Source organism: Musca autumnalis, unplaced genomic scaffold (genome assembly GCF_047663935.1).
Source record: "Musca autumnalis isolate F117 unplaced genomic scaffold, ASM4766393v1 scaffold_4, whole genome shotgun sequence".
Taxonomy (NCBI): Eukaryota; Metazoa; Arthropoda; class Insecta; order Diptera; family Muscidae; genus Musca; species Musca autumnalis.
Window position 1 is genome coordinate 89,232,598 of NW_027411977.1, and position 23,316 is coordinate 89,255,913.

The following is a 23,316-nucleotide window of genomic DNA, read 5'->3' on the forward strand; positions in this document are numbered from 1 at the left end:
CGACAATGTAAATAAGTGTAATGTAACCAAGGATGCTGCTCGTTTGCAAATTCAATATCCTCTATTATTGACACATTAAACTTGTCTCCAACACAACCAGAACAAGAGTCATCCTCGTCGTTGGCAACACACATACAACCAAACATACAGAGTAAATTGAATATGTATTTCCGATGTTATCATGCTTCGAATTGGTAACTGGGGCTTTGGGAACATTTAACCTGTACTCAACTGGTGGCAGTTAATTATATTATTGGAGCAATATTGGATGCGTGTGTTTGTGAAATAAATTTACTACAGATGGTTGAGATTTTTTTATGATTGTGTATTTTTGCTGTTGATGGGATGCAGGCGAAAACTGTCATCAATCATTCAGATAATTTCTGTGGAAATGGTAAAAGTCAACAATTTAGTATCGGGTTTTAACCTAATTTTGAATTTGTATTAAAGTTAAATTTTTATTGAATTTGTATTGGGCCCTTTCTTAGGAGCATATTCATTAATTTGCATTGCGTGACCAAGCCATCATAATGGTGACCAAGCCATCATAATGGTTGTAACTTGATACGTTTAACAAGCTGGTACAGCTTGTGGTTCATACGATACCGGTAATCATAGTCAACACAGATTGACGTAGGTCTTTCGAAGAATTACTGTCTACTGTCAATGAGAAGCATAGGTTCTTGCGCACGCAAATACAAGAATCCATGTCTCTCATTGACTCATTAGAACGGATAGCCTCAATGAAGAGGAGTGACTGCATTTGTAAACTGCTTACGTAGTCCCATGTAACATTCGCCGGCGAAAAATATTCTTCTCATTATTTCAAGAGTACTTGCGTTTTGTGATTTAATACCACCAGAGTGGGTGCAGAAGGGTGCTCCTATAAACCTTTTCCAGAGGAAAGGGTGCTTCTACAAACCTTTTCCAGAGGAAAGGGTGCTTCTATAAACCTTTTCCAGAGGAAAGGGTGCTTCTATAAACCTTTTCCAGAGGAAAGGGTGCTTCTATAAACCTTTTCCAGAGGAAAGGGTGCTTCTATAAACCTTTTCCAGAGGAAAGGGTGCTTCTATAAACCTTTTCCAGAGGAAAGGGTGCTTCTATAAACCTTTTCCAGAGGAAAGGGTGCTTCTATAAACCTTTTCCAGAGGAAAGGGTGCCTCTATAAACCTTTTCCAGAGGAAAGGGTGCCTCTATAAACTTTTCCAGAGGAAAGGGTGCCTCTATAAACCTTTTCCAGAGGAAAGGGTGCCTCTATAAACCTTTTCCAGAGGAAAGGGTGCCTCTATAAACCTTTTCCAGAGGAAAGGGTGCCTCTATAAACCTTTTCCAGAGGAAAGGGTGCCTCTATAAACCTTTTCCAGAGGAAAGGGTGCCTCTATAAACCTTTTCCAGAGGAAAGGGTGCCTCTATAAACCTTTTCCAGAGGAAAGGGTGCCTCTATAAACCTTTTCCAGAGGAAAGGGTGCCTCTATAAACCTTTTCCAGAGGAAAGGGTGCCTCTATAAAGGAAGGGTTCTTCTATAAACCTTTTCCAGAGGAAAGGGTGCTTCTACAAACCTTTTCCAGAGGAAAGGGTTCTTCTATAAACCTTTTCCAGAGGAAAGGGTGCTTCTACAAACCTTTTCCAGAGGAAAGGGTGCTTCTACAAACCTTTTCCAGAGGAAAGGGTGCTTCTATAAACCTTTTCCAGAGGAAAGGGTGCTTCTATAAACCTTTTCCAGAGGAAAGGTGCTTCTATAAACCTTTTCCAGAGGAAAGGTGCTTCTATAAACCTTTTCCAGAGGAAAGGGTGCTTCTATAAACCTTTTCCAGAGGAAAGGGTGCTTCTATAAACCTTTTCCAGAGGAAAGGGTGCTTCTATAAACCTTTTCCAGAGGAAAGGGTGCTTCTATAAACCTTTTCCAGAGGAAAGGGTGCTTCTATAAACCTTTTCCAGAGGAAAGGGTGCTTCTATAAACCTTTTCCAGAGGAAAGGGTGCTTCTATAAACCTTTTCCAGAGGAAAGGGTGCTTCTATAAACCTTTTCCAGAGGAAAGGGTGCTTCTATAAACCTTTTCCAGAGGAAAGGGTGCTTCTATAAACCTTTTCCAGAGGAAAGGGTGCTTCTATAAACCTTTTCCAGAGGAAAGGGTGCTTCTATAAACCTTTTCCAGAGGAAAGGGTGCTTCTATAAACCTTTTCCAGAGGAAAGGGTGCTTCTATAAACCTTTTCCAGAGGAAAGGGTGCTTCTATAAACCTTTTCCAGAGGAAAGGGTGCTTCTATAAACCTTTTCCAGAGGAAAGGGTGCTTCTATAAACCTTTTCCAGAGGAAAGGTGCTTCTATAAACCTTTTCCAGAGGAAAGGTGCTTCTATAAACCTTTTCCAGAGGAAAGGGTGCTTCTATAAACCTTTTCCAGAGGAAAGGGTGCTTCTATAAACCTTTTCCAGAGGAAAGGGTGCTTCTATAAACCTTTTCCAGAGGAAAGGGTGCTTCTATAAACCTTTTCCAGAGGAAAGGGTGCTTCTATAAACCTTTTCCAGAGGAAAGGGTGCTTCTATAAACCTTTTCCAGAGGAAAGGGTGCTTCTATAAACCTTTTCCAGAGGAAAGGGTGCTTCTATAAACCTTTTCCAGAGGAAAGGGTGCTTCTATAAACCTTTTCCAGAGGAAAGGGTGCTTCTATAAACCTTTTCCAGAGGAAAGGGTGCTTCTATAAACCTTTTCCAGAGGAAAGGGTGCTTCTATAAACCTTTTCCAGAGGAAAGGGTGCTTCTATAAACCTTTTCCAGAGGAAAGGGTGCTTCTATAAACCTTTTCCAGAGGAAAGGGTGCTTCTATAAACCTTTTCCAGAGGAAAGGGTGCTTCTATAAACCTTTTCCAGAGGAAAGGGTGCTTCTATAAACCTTTTCCAGAGGAAAGGGTGCTTCTATAAACCTTTTCCAGAGGAAAGGGTGCTTCTATAAACCTTTTCCAGAGGAAAGGGTGCTTCTATAAACCTTTTCCAGAGGAAAGGGTGCTTCTATAAACCTTTTCCAGAGGAAAGGGTGCTTCTATAAACCTTTTCCAGAGGAAAGGGTGCTTCTATAAACCTTTTCCAGAGGAAAGGGTGCTTCTATAAACCTTTTCCAGAGGAAAGGGTGCTTCTATAAACCTTTTCCAGAGGAAAGGGTGCTTCTATAAACCTTTTCCAGAGGAAAGGGTGCTTCTATAAACCTTTTCCAGAGGAAAGGGTGCTTCTATAAAACTTTTCCAGAGGAAAGGGTGCTTCTATAAACCTTTTCCAGAGGAAAGGGTGCTTCTATAAACCTTTTCCAGAGGAAAGGGTGCTTCTATAAACCTTTTCCAGAGGAAAGGGTGCTTCTATAAACCTTTTCCAGAGGAAAGGGTGCTTCTATAAACCTTTTCCAGAGGAAAGGGTGCTTCTATAAACCTTTTCCAGAGGAAAGGGTGCTTCTATAAACCTTTTCCAGAGGAAAGGGTGCTTCTATAAACCTTTTCCAGAGGAAAGGGTGCTTCTATAAACCTTTTCCAGAGGAAAGGGTGCTTCTATAAACCTTTTCCAGAGGAAAGGGTGCTTCTATAAACCTTTTCCAGAGGAAAGGGTGCTTCTATAAACCTTTTCCAGAGGAAAGGGTGCTTCTATAAACCTTTTCCAGAGGAAAGGGTGCTTCTATAAACCTTTTCCAGAGGAAAGGGTGCTTATATAAACCTTTTCCAGAGGAAAGGGTGCTTCTATAAACCTTTTCCAGAGGAAAGGGTGCTTCTATAAACCTTTTCCAGAGGAAAGGGTGCCTCTATAAACCTTTTCCAGAGGAAAGGGTGCCTCTATAAACCTTTTCCAGAGGAAAGGGTGCCTCTATAAACCTTTTCCAGAGGAAAGGGTGCCTCTATAAACCTTTTCCAGAGGAAAGGGTGCCTCTATAAACCTTTTCCAGAGGAAAGGGTGCCTCTATAAACCTTTTCCAGAGGAAAGGGTGCCTCTATAAACCTTTTCCAGAGGAAAGGGTGCCTCTATAAACCTTTTCCAGAGGAAAGGGTGCCTCTATAAACCTTTTCCAGAGGAAAGGGTGCCTCTATAAACCTTTTCCAGAGGAAAGGGTGCCTCTATAAAGGAAGGGTTCTTCTATAAACCTTTTCCAGAGGAAAGGGTGCCTCTATAAAGGAAGGGTTCTTCTATAAACCTTTTCCAGAGGAAAGGGTGCTTCTACAAACCTTTTCCAGAGGAAAGGGTGCTTCTATAAACCTTTTCCAGAGGAAAGGGTGCTTCTATAAACCTTTTCCAGAGGAAAGGGTGCTTCTATAAACCTTTTCCAGAGGAAAGGGTGCTTCTATAAACCTTTTCCAGAGGAAAGGTGCTTCTATAAACCTTTTCCAGAGGAAAGGTGCTTCTATAAACCTTTTCCAGAGGAAAGGGTGCTTCTATAAACCTTTTCCAGAGGAAAGGGTGCTTCTATAAACCTTTTCCAGAGGAAAGGGTGCTTCTATAAACCTTTTCCAGAGGAAAGGGTGCTTCTATAAACCTTTTCCAGAGGAAAGGGTGCTTCTATAAACCTTTTCCAGAGGAAAGGGTGCTTCTATAAACCTTTTCCAGAGGAAAGGGTGCTTCTATAAACCTTTTCCAGAGGAAAGGGTGCTTCTATAAACCTTTTCCAGAGGAAAGGGTGCTTCTATAAACCTTTTCCAGAGGAAAGGGTGCTTCTATAAACCTTTTCCAGAGGAAAGGGTGCTTCTATAAACCTTTTCCAGAGGAAAGGGTGCTTCTATAAACCTTTTCCAGAGGAAAGGGTGCTTCTATAAACCTTTTCCAGAGGAAAGGGTGCTTCTATAAACCTTTTCCAGAGGAAAGGGTGCTTCTATAAACCTTTTCCAGAGGAAAGGGTGCTTCTATAAACCTTTTCCAGAGGAAAGGGTGCTTCTATAAACCTTTTCCAGAGGAAAGGGTGCTTCTATAAACCTTTTCCAGAGGAAAGGGTGCTTCTATAAACCTTTTCCAGAGGAAAGGGTGCTTCTATAAACCTTTTCCAGAGGAAAGGGTGCTTCTATAAACCTTTTCCAGAGGAAAGGGTGCTTCTATAAACCTTTTCCAGAGGAAAGGGTGCTTCTATAAACCTTTTCCAGAGGAAAGGGTGCTTCTATAAACCTTTTCCAGAGGAAAGGGTGCTTCTATAAACCTTTTCCAGAGGAAAGGGTGCTTCTATAAACCTTTTCCAGAGGAAAGGGTGCTTCTATAAACCTTTTCCAGAGGAAAGGGTGCTTCTATAAACCTTTTCCAGAGGAAAGGGTGCTTCTATAAACCTTTTCCAGAGGAAAGGGTGCTTCTATAAACCTTTTCCAGAGGAAAGGGTGCTTCTATAAACCTTTTCCAGAGGAAAGGGTGCTTCTATAAACCTTTTCCAGAGGAAAGGGTGCTTCTATAAACCTTTTCCAGAGGAAAGGGTGCTTCTATAAACCTTTTCCAGAGGAAAGGGTGCTTCTATAAACCTTTTCCAGTGGAAAGAGTGCTTCTTTAAACCCGTTCCAGAGGAAAGCTGGCGTCCACAAACCCTTTCCAGAGAAAAAGTGGCTTCTATAAACCCTTTCCAGAGAAAAAGTGGCTTCTATAAACCCTTTCCAGAGAAAAAGTGGCTTCTATAAATCCTTTCCAGAGTTAAGGGTGCTTCCATAAACCCTTTCAGAGGAAAAGTGTTTTCTATAAACCCTTTCCAGAGCAAAGGTGGAAAGGGTGCTTCTATAAACCTTTCCAGAGGAAAGGGTGCTTCTATAAACCTTTTCCAGAGGAAAGGGTGCTTCTATAATCCTTTTCCAGTGGAAAGGGTGCTTCTATAATCCTTTTCCAGTGGAAAGGGTGCTTCTATAATCCTTTTCCAGTGGAAAGGGTGCTTCTTTAAACCCGTTCCAGAGGAAAGCTGGCGTCCACAAACCCTTTCCAGAGAAAAAGTGGCTTCTATAAACCCTTTCCAGAGAAAAAGTGGCTTCTATAAATCCTTTCCAGAGTTAAGGGTGCTTCCATAAACCCTTTCAGAGGAAAAGTGTATAAACCCCTTCCAGAGGAAAGGTGGCTTATAAAAACCCTTGCCAAGGGAATGGTGGTTTCCTCTTTCCTCTGTAAAGGGTGCTTCTATAAACCATTTCCAGAGGAAAGGTAAACCATTTCCTGAGGAAAGGTGGCTTCTATAAACCCATTCCAGAAGAAAGGTGGCTTCTATAACCCTTTTCAGAGTTAAAGTCTATGAACCCTTTCCAGGGGAAAGGGTGCTTCTATAAACCCTTACCAGTGGAGAGGGTGCTTCTATAAACCCTTTCCAGTGGAGAGGGTGCTTCTATAAACCCTTTCCAGAGGAAAGGTAAATGCTTCTATAAACCCTTTCCAGAGGAAAGGTAAATGCTTCTGTAAACACTTTCCAGAGGAAAGGTTGCTTCTATAAACCCTTTCAAAGGAAAAGTCTATGAACCTTTTCCGGAGGAAAGGTGGCTTCTATAAACCCTTTCCAGAGGAAAGGTGGCTTCTATAAACCCTTTCCAGGGGAAGGGGTGCTTCTATTAACCCTTACCAGTTTAGAGGGTGCTTCTATAAACCCTTTTCAGTGGAAAAGGTGCATCTATAAAGTCTTTCCAGTGGAAACAGTGCTTCTATAAGCACTTTCTAGTGGAAAGGGTGCTTCTATAAATCCTTTCCAGTGGAAAGGGTGCTTCTATAAATCCTTTCCAGTGGAAACGGTGTTTCTATAAACATTTTCTAGTGGCAAGGGTGCTTCTATAAACCCTTTGCAGAGGATATTATGCTTCTATAAACTTTTTCCAGAAAAAAGGGTGCTTCTATAAACATTTCCAGAAGCAAGGGTACTGCTATGAACCTTTTCCAGAAGCAAGGGTGCTTCTATAAACCTTTTTCAGAGGAAAGGTTGCTTCTAAAAACCCTTTCCAGAGGAAAGGGTGCTTCTATAAACCTTTTCCAGAGGAAAGAGTACTTCTATAGACGCTTTCAAAAGGAAAGTGTCCTTCTATAGACCCTTTCCAGAGGAAAGATTCCTTTCCAGAGGAAACGTTCCTTCTATAGACCCTTTCTACCCTCGCCAGGGATAACAATCTTGACGCGATGCGGGGGCTTAAGGTCACAGTTTCCACACTCAACACCTTGGAAGTGTTTAGTTGGGGAACTGTGACCGACCAAAGGTTATCCAAGTAGCGGTCTCCTACTTATTAGAGACCCCCTAACGCCGGGGTGTCAGGCGAAACCGTGCCCATCGGTGTTCTAAGGTTTGCAGTTAGGGTACCAACTGTATTAGAACGGAGCTTCGTTGATACCTGGGCATCTCGACGCAGTATTGGCTTAGTTGTCATGTCCTTGCCATGGTGGACCTCACTTCCCCCACTAAATCTATGACGTATGGAGAGCAAAAATTTAAACAAAAAAACAACCAAAACTAATCCGATTGATGACAACAATGCAATGCCTAAGGACAATTCTTCAGATTTAAAATCTAATACCAAGTCTGGGGCAACCCAGCCAACGGTTGACGGGACGGTAGTGTCGGGAGGGGACGGACCTAAGGTACCAACTCTGGGAGCTGTCACTGACAGTTTGGCTGAACAAAGCCGGAAACTCCTGGAGATACTGGAGCAGACGTTGGCCCTGCGTCTCAGTCAGGGTGGCTATTCTACTGGGGCCGAGGACGGCTCATCGGATGACGAAATGATCACCATAGTCATTCCAGCGACTGTAGTCAACGATGAGTCGGCCTCGACCTCAGTGGAAGCAGCCACCTGTATGAACTCTGGACCAACCGATGCACCAGCTACCCAACCATCGGCCGCAGCCGATGTTGCTGGCTCAAAAGGACTGGCTGCTGTTGAGGAAGGAGCTCCGACCAAAATACCGGCCGGAAAAGCTCCCACCACCTCAGATAGCTCTGCTAGTAAATGGGCCAAAAAGAGGAAGGCGTACCACAGAGCAATGCACTTCCTCAGGAAGTTCGTTGACAGGGAACCCTCATCTATAACGCTGAGAGAATGCAAGCTGATCAGGATTAATCTCAAGGTAGTGAAAAAGATCGAAAGATCTCACCCTCACTTACCCAAGGGAAAACCTGATATCAGCAAGCTTTCTCTTATTACGGCAAACGAAGAGGTTAGGTCAATGCCTACATCGACTCCCACAGCCCCCAAGGGCCAAACTGGGAGCGATGTTGACATGATCCGTAAACCATCAAATGATTCGCCTCCTTCGACCTCAAAGCTCTCTTCAAAGGGATGTCCCGTCACACAGACAGGGCAAACCTCAAAGAAGAAGGCAGCCAAGCCGAAGGGGACGCATCATAAGAGTTCAAAATCTGGGAAGTCCGACCGAACACCGGTCTCCGCACCTGGGGGAGCACCTACCAAGCCCAATCCATCTCCACCAAAAATCGCGGTGAAGAGAGACAGGTCAATGGAGGAGCCACTCCCCAGTGCTAAGAGGCCCACTTCAGGTCAACAACCCATTATTCATACCTCCCCAGCCGGTTGCCCTAAGACTGGGAACAGGAAAGATGCCGCAGCCAGTTCAGCCTCACAAGCTAACTTGGGCCACAAGGAATCTTCCAGTTCCCATCTCAAGACCAACAGCAGGGGAAAAAGAACAAGCAGACCGATGGTACCGGATGAGTTGCGAGCAGCGGTCATCGATAAATCTGACCCTGATTGGATAATCAGAGAGGATCGATGGCTACTTATCGAAACTCGTCTGCGTGACATCGTGCTCGCAGGAGAAGGGGAACCTCCTAAACACACCTAATTTGGCAGTGCCGCTCCATACAGAGACGTTAGGGTCATCTGTTGTGAAAATAGGGAATCTCTGGATTTCCTCACTTCCACGATAGAGGGTCTTGGCGAACTCTGGGAGGGATGTCAATTGGCAGTCGTTGGGGTCAACGAGGTCCCTTTCAAAAGAGTGTTGTCAGCTTGGGTGCCACCTCCACCTGTGGATCCCGCGCGCATACTGACCATACTCGGCAGACAAAACCCCAATCTCCGGACCAGCACATGGAATCTGGTCAGCCACAATCCGGAAAATGGAGGTGTTGCCATCAGGGTGTCAATAGACACTCAGGGGCAAGAGTACTTAAGGACTCGTGAGGGCAAACTACACTTTGGTCTAGGATGGATCAGATTCCGCCTAGGACGAAAGTAGTGGAGGAACGGAGGCAGCAGCCGCTTCGCATAATGCAGATTAATCTGCATCACTGCAAAGCGGCTGCTGCTGAACTTCTTCTAGCCCTCAAGAAGTCTGAAGTTGACATCGTCTTAATCCAGGAGCCTTACTTATACAAGAATAAGGTTGCTGGGTTAAACGATAGCAACTACACCACCTTCGCCACATCCAACGGGGACAAGGTAAGAACCTGTGTAGTTGCTAAGAAGAGTCTTAAACTAATATTCCTTTCTAATTTCAGCGGAGGTGATATTACGGCTGTAGGGATGGAATGCAGCTCCCATGGAGCCACCATATTCTCGTCCATTTACATGCCATTCGAGAGCCCTGACCCACCGGGTAATGACGTGGAGAAGCTTGTCAAAGAGATGGGTAGCACTTGCCTCATCATCCTAGGATGTGATGCCAATGCTCACCATTTCCACTAGGGCAGCAGAGACACAAATGCCAGAGGTGAGTCCGTATTCGATTTTATCTTAAAATATAATCTCAGAATATGCAACAGGGGAAATGAATACACTTTTCAAAATAGAATCAGGGGGGAGGTTATAGACATAACCCTCACTAATAAAGACGAATCTATTATCAGTGACTGGAGGGTATCGGAAGAGTGCTCCTTTTCGGATCATCGGAAGATATTCTTCCAAGTTTCTGTTAATGGCATTCGACAGCCACCATTTAGAAATCCACGGAAAACCGACTGGAACAAATTCAATGAACTAGTAAGCTCCAAGCTGGGAGTATCACGATACCCCCAAACAGCCACAGAGGTTAATAGTGCAGTGAATCACGTGACAGAGGTTTTGGTGGACAGCTATGAGACCGCCTGCCCACTCACTTACCCAGGCAGAAAATGTCAACCGGTCTGGTGGTCGAAAGAAGGCTCTACAATAAAGCCAACAAAACGAAGTTGTCCACAGATTGGGAGAACTACAAGGTATCTTTCAATAAGTACAACAGCGAAATAAAGAAGGCTAAACGCAGATCTTGGGTCTGCTTTAGCGAGTCTATAGAGGGAGTAAAGGATGTAGCCAGGTTTCGTAGAGTACTGTCGAAGGACCCTAAATCCATCGGCAGTATCAAGCGGGATGATGGCACATGGACTAACTCCGGTCTAGAAACTCTGGATCTCCTGGCCAAAACCCACTTTCCCAACTGCATGGATGCACCAGATCGCTCAGCCGATCCACCAATGTGTAACCAAGCCACAGGGGAAGTGAGTGTCATCGAGGAGATCATATGTCACACAAAGATAGCTTGGGCGATAAACACTTTTAAGCCCCTTAAATCACCTGGTCCAGATAGTATCTTCCCTGCTATGCTACAAAATGTATTGGAGGTGTTGATACCACACCTGGATCATATTTATAGGGTCTGTCTACGTCTATCGTTCACACCGGTTCTGTGGAGGGAGGTCACGGTGACATACATCCCCAAAGCGGGGAAGTCAAGTCACACGCTTCCCAAAGACTACAGACCAATCAGCCTATCTTCCTTTCTATTGAAAACGTTAGAAAGACTGCTTGACCTAGGAATAAGGTCCAAACTTGGAAACAGTGTTATTAGTCCTGCTCAACACGCCTACATCACAGGCAGATCGGTGGAGACTGCACTTAATGAAGTCGTTGGTTTAATCGAGAGGAATATGATGGGCTCAAACTATACGTTAGCAGCGTTTCTAGATATAGAAGGCGCCTTTAATAACGTCAAACTCGAATCCATCCACAATTCACTCTTGAACTTAGGTGTTTCCACTACACTGATCAATTGGATCGATGGAATGCTTAGCGGCAGGATAATCAATTCAAATATCGGTGAGACCTCCATTCGGAAGTCTGTCACCAGGGGCACACCACAAGGAGGTGTATTATCACCACTGCTGTGGCTCCTGGTGATTAACGAAATACTTAAGGAATTTGACCAACTACGTATAAAGACTGTAGCTTATGCTGATGACGTGGTCATAATGATCAACGGGAAGTTCCCACAAACGCTATCGGAACTCATGCAAGGAGCTCTGGACAAATTATCAAGATGGGCACACAACAATGGACTTGGGGTGAACCCATCTAAGACAGAGCTGGTTCTATTTACGAACAAGAGAAAAGTCAAACCATTCACCCTACCAACGCTGGATGGAGTGGCCCTAAAGCTCTCTCTAGAGGCCAAGTACCTTGGCATTATCCTGGACCACCAACTAACGTGGAAAAGGAATGTCGAGGAACGTGCCAAGAGAGGACTTATAGCCCTTTATTCTTGCAAGAACTCTATTGGTAAGAGTTGGGGTTTGAAACCACAGGTCATACACTGGATTTTTACGGCCATAGTTCGCCCCATTCTGACTTATGGTTCACTGGTATGGTGGAATGCTTTGAGTAAGACATCCCTTCTCCGTAAGATTAATGTCGTTCAAAGAGCGGCATCTCTCCTAATTACCGGTGCCATGAAAAGCACTCCACAGGCTGCTCTCAATGTATTACTGGATCTTCATCCGATGAATCTCGTGGTACAGGAGTTGGCAGCAAAGGGTGCTCTCCGACTCAAGGAGTTAAATTCATGGCGTAACTTCGACTACGGCCATGCTGCTATCTTACGACAATCTGGACTATCGGTGGGTTTGGAGGTAATCAGTGACTATATATCACCACAATTACACTTCGACGACATTGAAGTTCGGATACCTGACAGAGAAGCCTGGACCCACAACTCCCTACCTCTACCCGGTATAGAGATTTATACCGACGGATCCAAGATGGAAAAGGGAAGAGGAGCGGGCGTCTACAGCGATACCCTCAACTTACGGATCTCGTACAAGCTAAGCGAAAATTGTAGCGTCTTCCAAGCCGAAATCTTTGCGGTCACGAAAGCAGCAGAATTGATTAAAAACATGGAAGGGGATATAGCCGGACCGGTGACTATCTATGTGGATAGCCAAGCGGCCCTAAAATCACTTAGATCCCATTCAATCAAATCTGCTGCGGTCTTGCACTGCAGGAAAGCTTTGGAGGCCCTACGATCAATCGTTACCTTGTGCTGGGTCCCGGGGCATTGCGACATCGAGGGAAATGAAAAGGCGGATGAACTGGCACGTCGCGGATCTGAGTCAAACGACATCGAAATCGATAACTCAATCAGGCCACCCCTGTGTCACTTCATGCGGCTCCTAGAACAAACATACAGGGAGAAGGCTGGTCAGATCTGGAATAACGAACCTGGCTGCAAGGTATCAAAGGCAATCTGGCCCAACCTCTCCAAAAGAAGACCACTACCCTACTCTCTATGAGAAAACCCGATCTAAAACTAATGATTGGAGTTATCACGGGACACTGCAGGATAAGATCAATGACCTGCAAATGGGATAGAGATGACCCCACGGACTACTGCAGATTATGCGAAGACGAAGAAGAAACAGAGACGATTGAGCACTTATTATGCTGTTGTCCAATGCTCAGGACCAGGAGAGTTCAAACAATGGGTGAACATACGTTATCATCTCTGACAACATTCTGCCATGCCGAGCCGACAACACTGCTTCTTCTCGCCAAGGGTCTGAAGTGGCTTCAACATGAACAAACTACAGCATCTTAATACGGCTAACCTCCTTACTCGCTCTCTCTCTCCTTACAAATAATCTCTCAATCCGTAGCACTTACTTAATCATTCTCAACTATCCTCTAACTTATTTAACTATTCCTTTTTCCTACTTCTAAACTCGATATGCTATTATTTCTATTCTTTTCTCCTACCCTTACTATAGGATGAACACAATGGACCATAAGGTCTCCGAGTGGAGTGGCTGTCCAACACGACAGCTGCGCGTCCTTTAACCTAACCTAACCTAGACCCTTTCCAGAGGAAAGATTCCTTCTATAGACCCTTTCCAGAGGAAAGATTCCTTCCATAGACCATTTCCAGAGGAAAGATTCCTTCTATAGACCCTTTCCAGAGGAAAGGATGCTTCTACGGGCTCTTTTCAGAGGAAAGGGTGCTCCTACAGATAATTTCCAGATTAAATTGTATTTCTATAAACTCTTTCCAGTGGAAAGTGTGCTTCTATAAACCCATTCCAGTGGAAAGTGTGCTTTTATAAACCCTTTCCAGTGGAAACGGTGCTTCTATAAACCTTTTCCAGAAAAAAGGGCGCTTCTATAAACCTTTTCCAGAGAAAAGGGTGCTTCTATAAACCTTTTGCAGAGGAAAAGGTGCTTCTATAAACCCTTTCAAGAGAAAAGGGTGCTTCTATAAACCGATTTAAGAGAAAATGGTGCTTTTGTAAACCCTTTCAAGAGAAAAGGGTGATTCTATAAACCCTTTCAAGAGAAAAGGTTGCTTCTATAAACCTTTTCCAGTGGAAAGGGTGCTTCTATAAACTCTTTCCTTAGAAAAGCGTGTTTCTAAAAATCCTTTCCAAAGAAGGGGTGCTTCTTTAAACCTTTTCCAGAGGAAAGGGTGCTTCTATAAACCTTTCCAGTGAAAAGGGTGCTCCTATAAACCTTTTCCAGAGGAAATGGTGCTTCTATAAACCTTTTCCAGAGGAAAGGGTGCCCTATAAACCTTTTCCAGAGGAAAGGGTGCCCTATAAACCTTTTCCAGAGGAAAGGGTGCCCTATAAATCTTTTCCAGAGGAAAGGGTGCCCTATAAACCTTTTCCAGAGGAAAGGGTGCTTCTATAAACCTTTTCAGGAAAGGGTCTGTCTATAGACCCTTTCCAGAGGAAAGGTTCCTTCTATAGACCCTTTCCAGAGGATAGGGTCCTTCTATAGACCCTTTCCAGAGAAAAAAAGGATGCATCTACAGACTCTTTCCAGAGGAAAGGGTGCTCCTACAGATAATTTTCAGATTAAATTGTATTTCTATAAACCCTTTCTAGAGGAAAGATGTCTTCTATAAACTTTTTTCAGAGTAAAGGGTGCTTCTGTAAACCCTCTTCAGAGGAAAGGTTGCCTCTATAAAACCTTTCCACAGGAAAGGTGACTTGTACAAATGGTGTTTCCTCTAGATAGGGTCTATAGAAAGGACATATATAGGTTCTTTCCGGTGGAAAGGATGTATACATAGGTTCTTTCCTTTCTCTCGAATTAACATAAATTATTTCCTATACTTTCATTTCCTTTTCTTATATGCTCCATTTGTATACCATAAAAACTGTTGCCTATTCTATTGTTCAAATGTTAATAGAACAATTTGCATTAATGTTATTAGCTCCCCTTTAACTTCAATTCGATATTAACACTTAAGACAAGAGCAAACAATCCACTTTTAATCTCTTTTCATTATTTACCGTACACTTATTACGTCCTATTGAAAACAGTTTTCAATACTTACCCACCACATCCAATCCCAATTCGGAACATTTCTCCGCCAGAAATTTCCGTCTTCTCTCCATGCGTCTCTCCACTTTGAGCATATCGCTTTCAGATAGCGATTGTATTGCCTCATCCGGAATTAGTGGTAAATGTGTTTCGTTGATGTACTGTAACCGAGATCCGAGAGATGAAAGCAAACAAAAGCACGAAAACAAACAAACAGACAAACAAATAATGAAAATTGAAATTAAATTACTTTTCAATTTAATTAATAAAGACAATTTATATAATAGCGACATAACAGTGGGGGTGCGGAGGTTGGGGATAGAGATGTTATTAAAATTAGATGTACCACCTAATATGGTGAATGGGGGGGAGGGAGGGAATGTGATATACATCAACAGACCAATCAAATAAAGAACATGAAACAAATTAATGATTTAATAACAATTAAAACTAACAACAACAACAATGACAGCAAATAGTAATGGACAGGTTGGAGAACATGCAACATGGTGGTTTCTACCCAGGAATAAGTTATTCTATGAAGGGACATAAAAACCACAGGACGCAAACATAGAAGAAACTCAAATAGTAGAACACCGATAGGTAGAGTTGAATATTGTGAAATTTTAAGTTAAGGCAATGAAGTGCTTCTTTAATATAAGCTGGCAAAAGATATTTTGAACACTAAATAAATTCTAGGTAGATTGTTTTCATATCTACACTAACAGTAATCGAATTTCCAAATTTATATTTATGGGGTTTAGTCTGTGTAGTTAAATAAAAAATTCATAAACAATATTATAACAAGTAAAAATGTATCAGTCAGTTTATCGAAATAAAATCTTATACGCAGGGGTAGTGGTGTACGGTATCACATAGTCGATAGCGTCTATGGCCTATAGGCCAACCGGAAGCAGTAGGCCTATATGTCCTATTTACTAACTTGAAATATGTTTGGAAAAATATTAGGAGGACACAATTTTGGACTAAATCGGTTGATCCGTTCTTTAATTATCGTGCGCTGCAGCTAGCCTGACGGGCGGACAGTGCAAAATCGACTCCAAATTGTCTGAAACTGCTTTCGCCAAAACATATGTATGTGTTGTCTAAAATCATTATTTCGATGAAGCACATTTTTATCGTATCAAAGTGTTCATATGTATACCTTCGTTAGCCTAAAGGTTGAGTGTACGAATGTAAAAAATGTTAGGGCTTTGCAATTGGAAAACGTTTATAGAAGCACCCTTTCCTCTGGAAAGGGTCTATAGAAGCACCCTTTCCTCTGGAAAGGGTCTATAGAAGCACCCTTTCCTCTGGAAAGGGTCTATAGAAGCACCCTTTCCTCTGGAAAGGGTCTATAGAAGCACCCTTTCCTCTGGAAAGGGTCTATAGAAGCACCCTTTCCTCTGGAAAGGGTCTATAGAAGCACCCTTTCCTCTGGAAAGGGTCTATAGAAGCACCCTTTCCTCTGGAAAGGGTCTATAGAAGCACCCTTTCCTCTGGAAAGGGTCTATAGAAGCACCCTTTCCTCTGGAAAGGGTCTATAGAAGCACCCTTTCCTCTGGAAAGGGTCTATAGAAGCACCCTTTCCACTGGAAAGGTTCTATAGAAGCACCCTTCCCTCTGGAAAGGTTCTATAGAAGCACCCTTTCCTCTGGAAAGGTTCTATAGAAGCACCCTTTCCTCTGGAAAGGTTCTATAGAAGCACCCTTTCCTCTGGAAAGGTTCTATAGAAGCACCCTTTCCTCTGGAAAGGTTCTATAGAAGCACCCTTTCCTCTGGAAGCACCCTTTCCTCTGGAAAGGTTCTATAGAAGCACCCTTTCCTCTGGAAAGGTTCTATAGAAGCACCCTTTCCTCTGGAAAGGTCCCTTTCCTCTGGAAAGGTTCTATAGAAGCACCCTTTCCTCTGGAAAGGTTCTATAGAAGCACCCTTTCCTCTGGAAAGGTTCTATAGAAGCACCCTTTCCTCTGGAAAGGTTCTATAGAAGCACCCTTTCCTCTGGAAAGGTTCTATAGAAGCACCCTTTCCTCTGGAAAGGTTCTATAGAAGCACCCTTTCCTCTGGAAAGGTTCTATAGAAGCACCCTTTCCTCTGGAAAGGTTCTATAGAAGCACCCTTTCCTCTGGAAAGGTTCTATAGAAGCACCCTTTCCTCTGGAAAGGTTCTATAGAAGCACCCTTTCCTCTGGAAAGGTTCTATAGAAGCACCCTTTCCTCTGGAAAGGTTCTATAGAAGCACCCTTTCCTCTGGAAAGGTTCTATAGAAGCACCCTTTCCTCTGGAAAGGTTCTATAGAAGCACCCTTTCCTCTGGAAAGGTTCTATAGAAGCACCCTTTCCTCTGGAAAGGTTCTATAGAAGCACCCTTTCCTCTGGAAAGGTTCTATAGAAGCACCCTTTCCTCTGGAAAGGTTCTATAGAAGCACCCTTTCCTCTGGAAAGGTTCTATAGAAGCACCCTTTCCTCTGGAAAGGTTCTATAGAAGCACCCTTTCCTCTGGAAAGGTTCTATAGAAGCACCCTTTCCTCTGGAAAGGTTCTATAGAAGCACCCTTTCCTCTGGAAAGGTTCTATAGAAGCACCCTTTCCTCTGGAAAGGTTCTATAGAAGCACCCTTTCCTCTGGAAAGGTTCTATAGAAGCACCCTTTCCTCTGGAAAGGTTCTATAGAAGCACCCTTTCCTCTGGAAAGGTTCTATAGAAGCACTCTTTCCTCTGGAAAGGTTCTATAGAAGCACCCTTTCCTCTGGAAAGGTTCTATAGAAGCACCCTTTCCTCTGGAAAGGTTCTATAGAAGCACCCTTTCCTCTGGAAAGGTTCTATAGAAGCACCCTTTCCTCTGGAAAGGTTCTATAGAAGCACCCTTTCCTCTGGAAAGGTTCTATAGAAGCACCCTTTCCTCTGGAAAGGTTCTATAGAAGCACCCTTTCCTCTGGAAAGGTTCTATAGAAGCACCCTTTCCTCTGGAAAGGTTCTATAGAAGCACCCTTTCCTCTGGAAAGGTTCTATAGAAGCACCCTTTCCTCTGGAAAGGTTCTATAGAAGCACCCTTTCCTCTGGAAAGGTTCTATAGAAGCACCCTTTCCTCTGGAAAGGTTCTATAGAAGCACCCTTTCCTCTGGAAAGGTTCTATAGAAGCACCCTTTCCTCTGGAAAGGTTCTATAGAAGCACCCTTTCCTCTGGAAAGGTTCTATAGAAGCACCCTTTCCTCTGGAAAGGTTCTATAGAAGCACCCTTTTCTCTGGAAAGGTTCTATAGAAGCACCCTTTTCTCTGGAAAGGTTATATAGAAGCACCCTTTCCTCTGGAAAGGTTCTATAGAAGCACCCTTTCCTCTGGAAAGGTTATATAGAAGCACCCTTTCCTCTGGAAAGGTTATATAGAAGCACCCTTTCCTCTGGAAAGGTTCTATAGAAGCACCCTTTCCTCTGGAAAGGTTCTATAGAAGCACCCTTTCCTCTGGAAAGGTTCTATAGAAGCACCCTTTCCTCTGGAAAGGTTCTATAGAAGCACCCTTTCCTCTGGAAAGGTTCTATAGAAGCACCCTTTCCTCTGGAAAGGTTCTATAGAAGCACCCTTTCCTCTGGAAAGGTTCTATAGAAGCACCCTTTCCTCTGGAAAGGTTCTATAGAAGCACCCTTTCCTCTGGAAAGGTTCTATAGAAGCACCCTTTCCTCTGGAAAGGTTCTATAGAAGCACCCTTTCCTCTGGAAAGGTTCTATAGAAGCACCGTTTCCTCTGGAAAGGTTCTACAGAAGCACCCTTTCCTCTGGAAAGGTTCTATAGAAGCACCCTTTCCTCTGGAAAGGTTCTATAGAAGCACCCTTTCCTCTGGAAAGGTTCTACAGAAGCACCCTTTCCTCTGGAAAGGTTCTATAGAAGCACCCTTTCCTCTGGAAAGGTTCTATAGAAGCACCCTTTCCTCTGGAAAGGTTCTATAGAAGCACCCTTTCCTCTGGAAAGGTTCTATAGAAGCACCCTTTCCTCTGGAAAGGTTCTATAGAAGCACCCTTTCCTCTGGAAAGGTTCTATAGAAGCACCCTTTCCTCTGGAAAGGTTCTATAGAAGCACCCTTTCCTCTGGAAAGGTTCTATAGAAGCACCCTTTCCTCTGGAAAGGTTCTATAGAAGCACCCTTTCCTCTGGAAAGGTTCTATAGAAGCACCCTTTCCTCTGGAAAGGTTCTATAGAAGCACCCTTTCCTCTGGAAAGGTTCTATAGAAGCACCCTTTCCTCTGGAAAGGTTCTATAGAAGCACCCTTTCCTCTGGAAAGGTTCTATAGAAGCACCCTTTCCTCTGGAAAGGTTCTATAGAAGCACCCTTTCCTCTGGAAAGGTTCTATAGAAGCACCCTTTCCTCTGGAAAGGTTCTATAGAAGCACCCTTTCCTCTGGAAAGGTTCTATAGAAGCACCCTTTCCTCTGGAAAGGTTCTATAGAAGCACCCTTTCCTCTGGAAAGGTTCTATAGAAGCACCCTTTCCTCTGGAAAGGTTCTATAGAAGCACCCTTTCCTCTGGAAAGGTTCTATAGAAGCACCCTTTCCTCTGGAAAGGTTCTATAGAAGCACCCTTTCCTCTGGAAAGGTTCTATAGAAGCACCCTTTCCTCTGGAAAGGTTCTATAGAAGCACCCTTTCCTCTGGAAAGGTTCTATAGAAGCACCCTTTCCTCTGGAAAGGTTCTATAGAAGCACCCTTTCCTCTGAAAAAGGTTTATAGAAGCACCCTTTCCTCTGGAAAGGGTTTATAAGAGCACCGTTTCCTCTGGAAAGGGTTTATAAGAGCACCGTTTCCTCTGGTATTTTGAGGATTTATGGGTTCATAAGAGCACCCTTTCCTCGGGGAAGGGAATCCCCCTATAGAAGCAACCTTTCCTTAGTATGGAGGGTATATTAAGTATGTTTTTCCGTTTGTAACGCTTTGAAATAATCATCAGGGTAAAATTCTGAGTCGATCTATGCATGTCTGTCCGTCCGTGTGTGGTAATCACTCTTTCATCCACAAAAATGGAGATAGCACGATTTTTGGGATGACGCGTCTTTTGTTTGCAGGCAGGTCAACTTAGATGATGGGCTACATCGGTCCACGTTTCGGTATAGCCCCCATATAACGGTACCGCACCATTTCAGGTGTTTTTAATCACATTTTCAAACTGAATTAGCTATAATTTGACACTTAGGGTTCCTAGTAGTAAACAAACTTATATTCCAAAAATTTTGGGCATAGGTCCATGTTTTGGTATAGCCCCCATATAACGGTACCTCCCGATTTTCGGTATTTTAAAGATTTTAGCTACAATTTTTAACCGAACAACTGTAATTTACTATTTGAGGTTCTCAGTGGCCACGAAATTTCTCCACCAAAAACCGTCAATATAGGTCCATGTTTTGGTATAGCCCCCCATATAACGGTACCTCTCGATTTTCGGTATTTTGAGCATTTCAGCTACAATTTTTAATCGCACTAGCTGTAATTTGACATTTGAGGTTCTTGAGGTCACGAAACTTCTCCACCTAAAACCGTCAATATAGGTCCATGTTTTGGTATTGCCCTCATATAACGGTATCTTTCGATTTTCGGTATTTTGAGGATTTTTGCTACAATTTTTAACCGAACTAGCTGTAATTTGACATTTGAGGTTCTCAGTGGTTACGAAACTTCACCACAGAAACCGTCAATATTGGTCCATGTTTGGCATGGCCTTAATATAACGGTAACTCCCGATTTTCGGTATTTTGAGGATTTAAGCTAGAATTTTTAACTGAACTAGCTGTAATTTGACATTTGAGGTTCTCGGGGGCCACGAAAATTCTCCACCTAAAACCGTCAATATAGGTCCATGTTTTGGTATAGCCCCTATATAACGGTATCTCCCGATTTTCGGTATTTTGAGGATTTTAGCTACAATTTTTACCGAATTAGCTGTAATTTAACTTTTGAGGTTCTCAGTGGTCACGAAACTTTTCCACCAAAAATCGTTAACATAGGTCCATGTTTTGGTATAGCCCTTATATAACGGTACCTCCCGATTTTCGGTATTTTCAGGATTTAAGCTAGAATTTTTAACTGAACTAGCTGTAATTTGACATTTGAGGTTCTCGGGGGCCACGAAACTTCTTCACCTAAAACCGTCAATATAGGTCCATGTTTTGGTATAGCCCCTATATAACGGTACCTCCTGATTATTGGTATTTTGAGAATTTTAGCTACAATTTTTAACCGAACTATCTGTAATTTGACATTTGAGGTTCTCAGTGGTCACGAAACTTCTCCACAAAAAATCGTCAATATAGGTCCATGTTTTGGTATAGCCCCTATATAACGGTACCTCCCGATTATTGGTATTTTGAGAATTTTAGCTACAATTTTTAACCGAACTATCTGTAATTTGACATTTGAGGTTCTCAGTGGTCACGAAACTTCTCCACAAAAAATCGTCAATATAGGTCAATGTTTTGGTGTAGCCCTCATATAACGGCACCTCCAGATATTTTAAGCACCGATATTTAACCGATTTTTGGCACCACCGTGGTGCAATGGGATGCGCACCTGCCTTGCACGCTGATGGTCGTGGGTTCGATTCCCCGGCCAGTCAAAATCAAAATTTTCAACGGTGGCAAAATACCCCTCAGTAATGTTGGCGACATTTACTGAGTACTTCAGCCATGTAAAACTTCTCTACAAAGTGGTGTCTTAGGACACGCCGTTCGGACTCGGCGATAAACTGTAGGTCCCATATCATTGAGCTAATATGAATCGGGGTGCACTCATTGATATGAGAGAAGTCTCCCTTGTCCCGTATGGGATGTTTGTGGTACAATTATTATTAGCAGTAATTTGACATTTGAGGTTCTCAGTGGTCACGAAAGTTCTCCACCAAAAATCGTCAATATAGGTCCATGTTTTGGTATAGCCCCCATATAACGGTACCTCCCGATTTTCGGTATTTTGATGATTTTAGCTTCAATTTTTAACCGAACTAGCTGTAACTTGACATTAGAGGTTGTCAGTGGTTACGAAACTTCTTCACGAAAAATCGTCAGCATAGGTCCTTGTTTTGGTATAGTCCCCATATAACGGTAACTCCATCACACGGCTTGGTCTGGTTGGGTCCTCGATTAATATGTGTGGAGATGGTGTGCAGAGGTGTTGTCGTGCTGTACTGCTTAGTGAACCCATACTGATTGTCGGCAACTGGATAGTTATTTTTGATGCTGGAGAGGACTAAAGCTTCAATGGCCTTTGTTTCTGGGGAGATATGTGCACTTGTAGTGGAATCGACTAAAAGAATTTGCAAAACTACTCATTACAAAACCCATTACTATGAAATAAATGATTATTTTATTATGCTCGAAAAATAACCACTTATTTCGAGCGACATGCTCTTGTTAGACAAAGGGGTTTTATAACGAGTATTTTCGCTGGGTTATAATGCTACAAAGCAAAGAAATCATAAAATGTTAAATACATAAAGAAGTAAATATGTATATAATCAATTTTTTAAAAACCACCTCCAATAAAATTAAGCATTTGGAAATTCGATTATTCTAGGTTATAAAAATTATCAAGGATATTATGAGGTTAGAGTTTCATATGAGGATCAGTAAATAATGCAAGTACATATGTGAGTATGTATGTTTAGAGAACATGTATTATATGTTGCTTAAAACGTTTGTTTGTTATGTAACACCATTGTCAATTGATTGTTAGTACGCTTGTTGTTTTCTTATAGATTATACATATGTATGTGTACATAAACATATTTAAATATATTTACTTTATCATATTTGGAAAATCTTTTTTTCGAGTTCCCTGTGGCAGCTACAGTTAGATCCTTATTTTTGCCAAGCAACATGACGGGGTAACGAAACGATTTATCGGTAAAATGATCCTTGATTTTTGAGGCCTAAAAATTTGAAAAGGGTTTTTAGTTGTAGAATTGTTATTAGGAATATAACTAATATGGTTTTGTTGTTTTAGGAACAAGGGTTTAGAAAATTACAAACTCAATTGTTAGCAAAATTTATTTATAAAAGCAGTCAGCCGTTTCTAAAGGTTTTCATAAAAATTAAAAACAAAACAAAATCATAACTAAGGAGCTTTAACGAATTTTTGTTTAGCAACAGTTTGTTTTTTTTTTTTTCAAAAGTATTGAGGCTTTCTATGGCCAAGCTCATGACCAATTGTGATAGCTATTTTTTAGTTTAGATAGATTTAAAAGTTAAGCTAAGCTGTTTTTCTTATTTGATTTTATGGCTAGAAGATTTGAAACTTAGTTACAGTGAAAAATATGTTGTGGAGCTTTTACCTCATCTATGTGCATATGAATTAGAAACTTCAATATTACTGATTTTTTTATTTACAAACTAATTATGAAATGATTGTAGCATAATTTGCAAAATTGAATGATTCGTTTCATTAAAAAATGGAGTGACGTGGACAAATGGTAAGTCCACATGTTATGATTTATTTTTGTTAATATTTTACAAAACAATTATGATATTTTATGAGTAACCGATTCGGTCCATGTATGCACATCGTGAAATTTCTACCAGACTTAGATGAGGTTTCAATATGGACTCAATCGGTCCACTCCTTCGGACACCTCCCACACAAAAGTTGGGAAAAGTTCAGTTTAGGGCCTGCTCTGGAATCACTTTGATTTTTGTTGAAGCAAATTTTATTTGCTGCCCTCCATACGACGGTACAAGTTTCATCAGGGGCAAGTCCATACTTCCTGAGAAAATAACCTGAAAGTTGCAAAAAACCCCTATGACACCGTGTGTAGTGGTTGGAGCGCAAGATCTGCCGATTCGGTCTAAAATGGGGCCT

At 42.4% G+C, this 23,316-nt stretch overlaps 1 protein-coding gene across 19 annotated transcripts in view; it reads right to left on the reverse strand.

The window, feature by feature from the left end:
• LOC141403990 (carbohydrate sulfotransferase 11) overlaps positions 1-23,316 on the reverse strand; it is a 110,449-nt gene that overhangs the window by 24,773 nt on the left and 62,360 nt on the right. For 11 of the 19 annotated variants that reach the window (XM_073987142.1, XM_073987140.1, XM_073987157.1 and 8 more), the window contains 2 exons: positions 22,262-22,390; positions 14,502-14,649 (listed from right to left, as the gene is read on the reverse strand). In XM_073987142.1, the coding sequence (XP_073843243.1) occupies positions 14,502-14,649; positions 22,262-22,390 (277 nt within the window). The remainder of the gene's footprint in view (positions 1-14,501; positions 14,650-22,261; positions 22,391-23,316) is intronic. The other 8 variants (XM_073987151.1, XM_073987147.1, XM_073987150.1 and 5 more) reach the window with 1 other exon arrangement.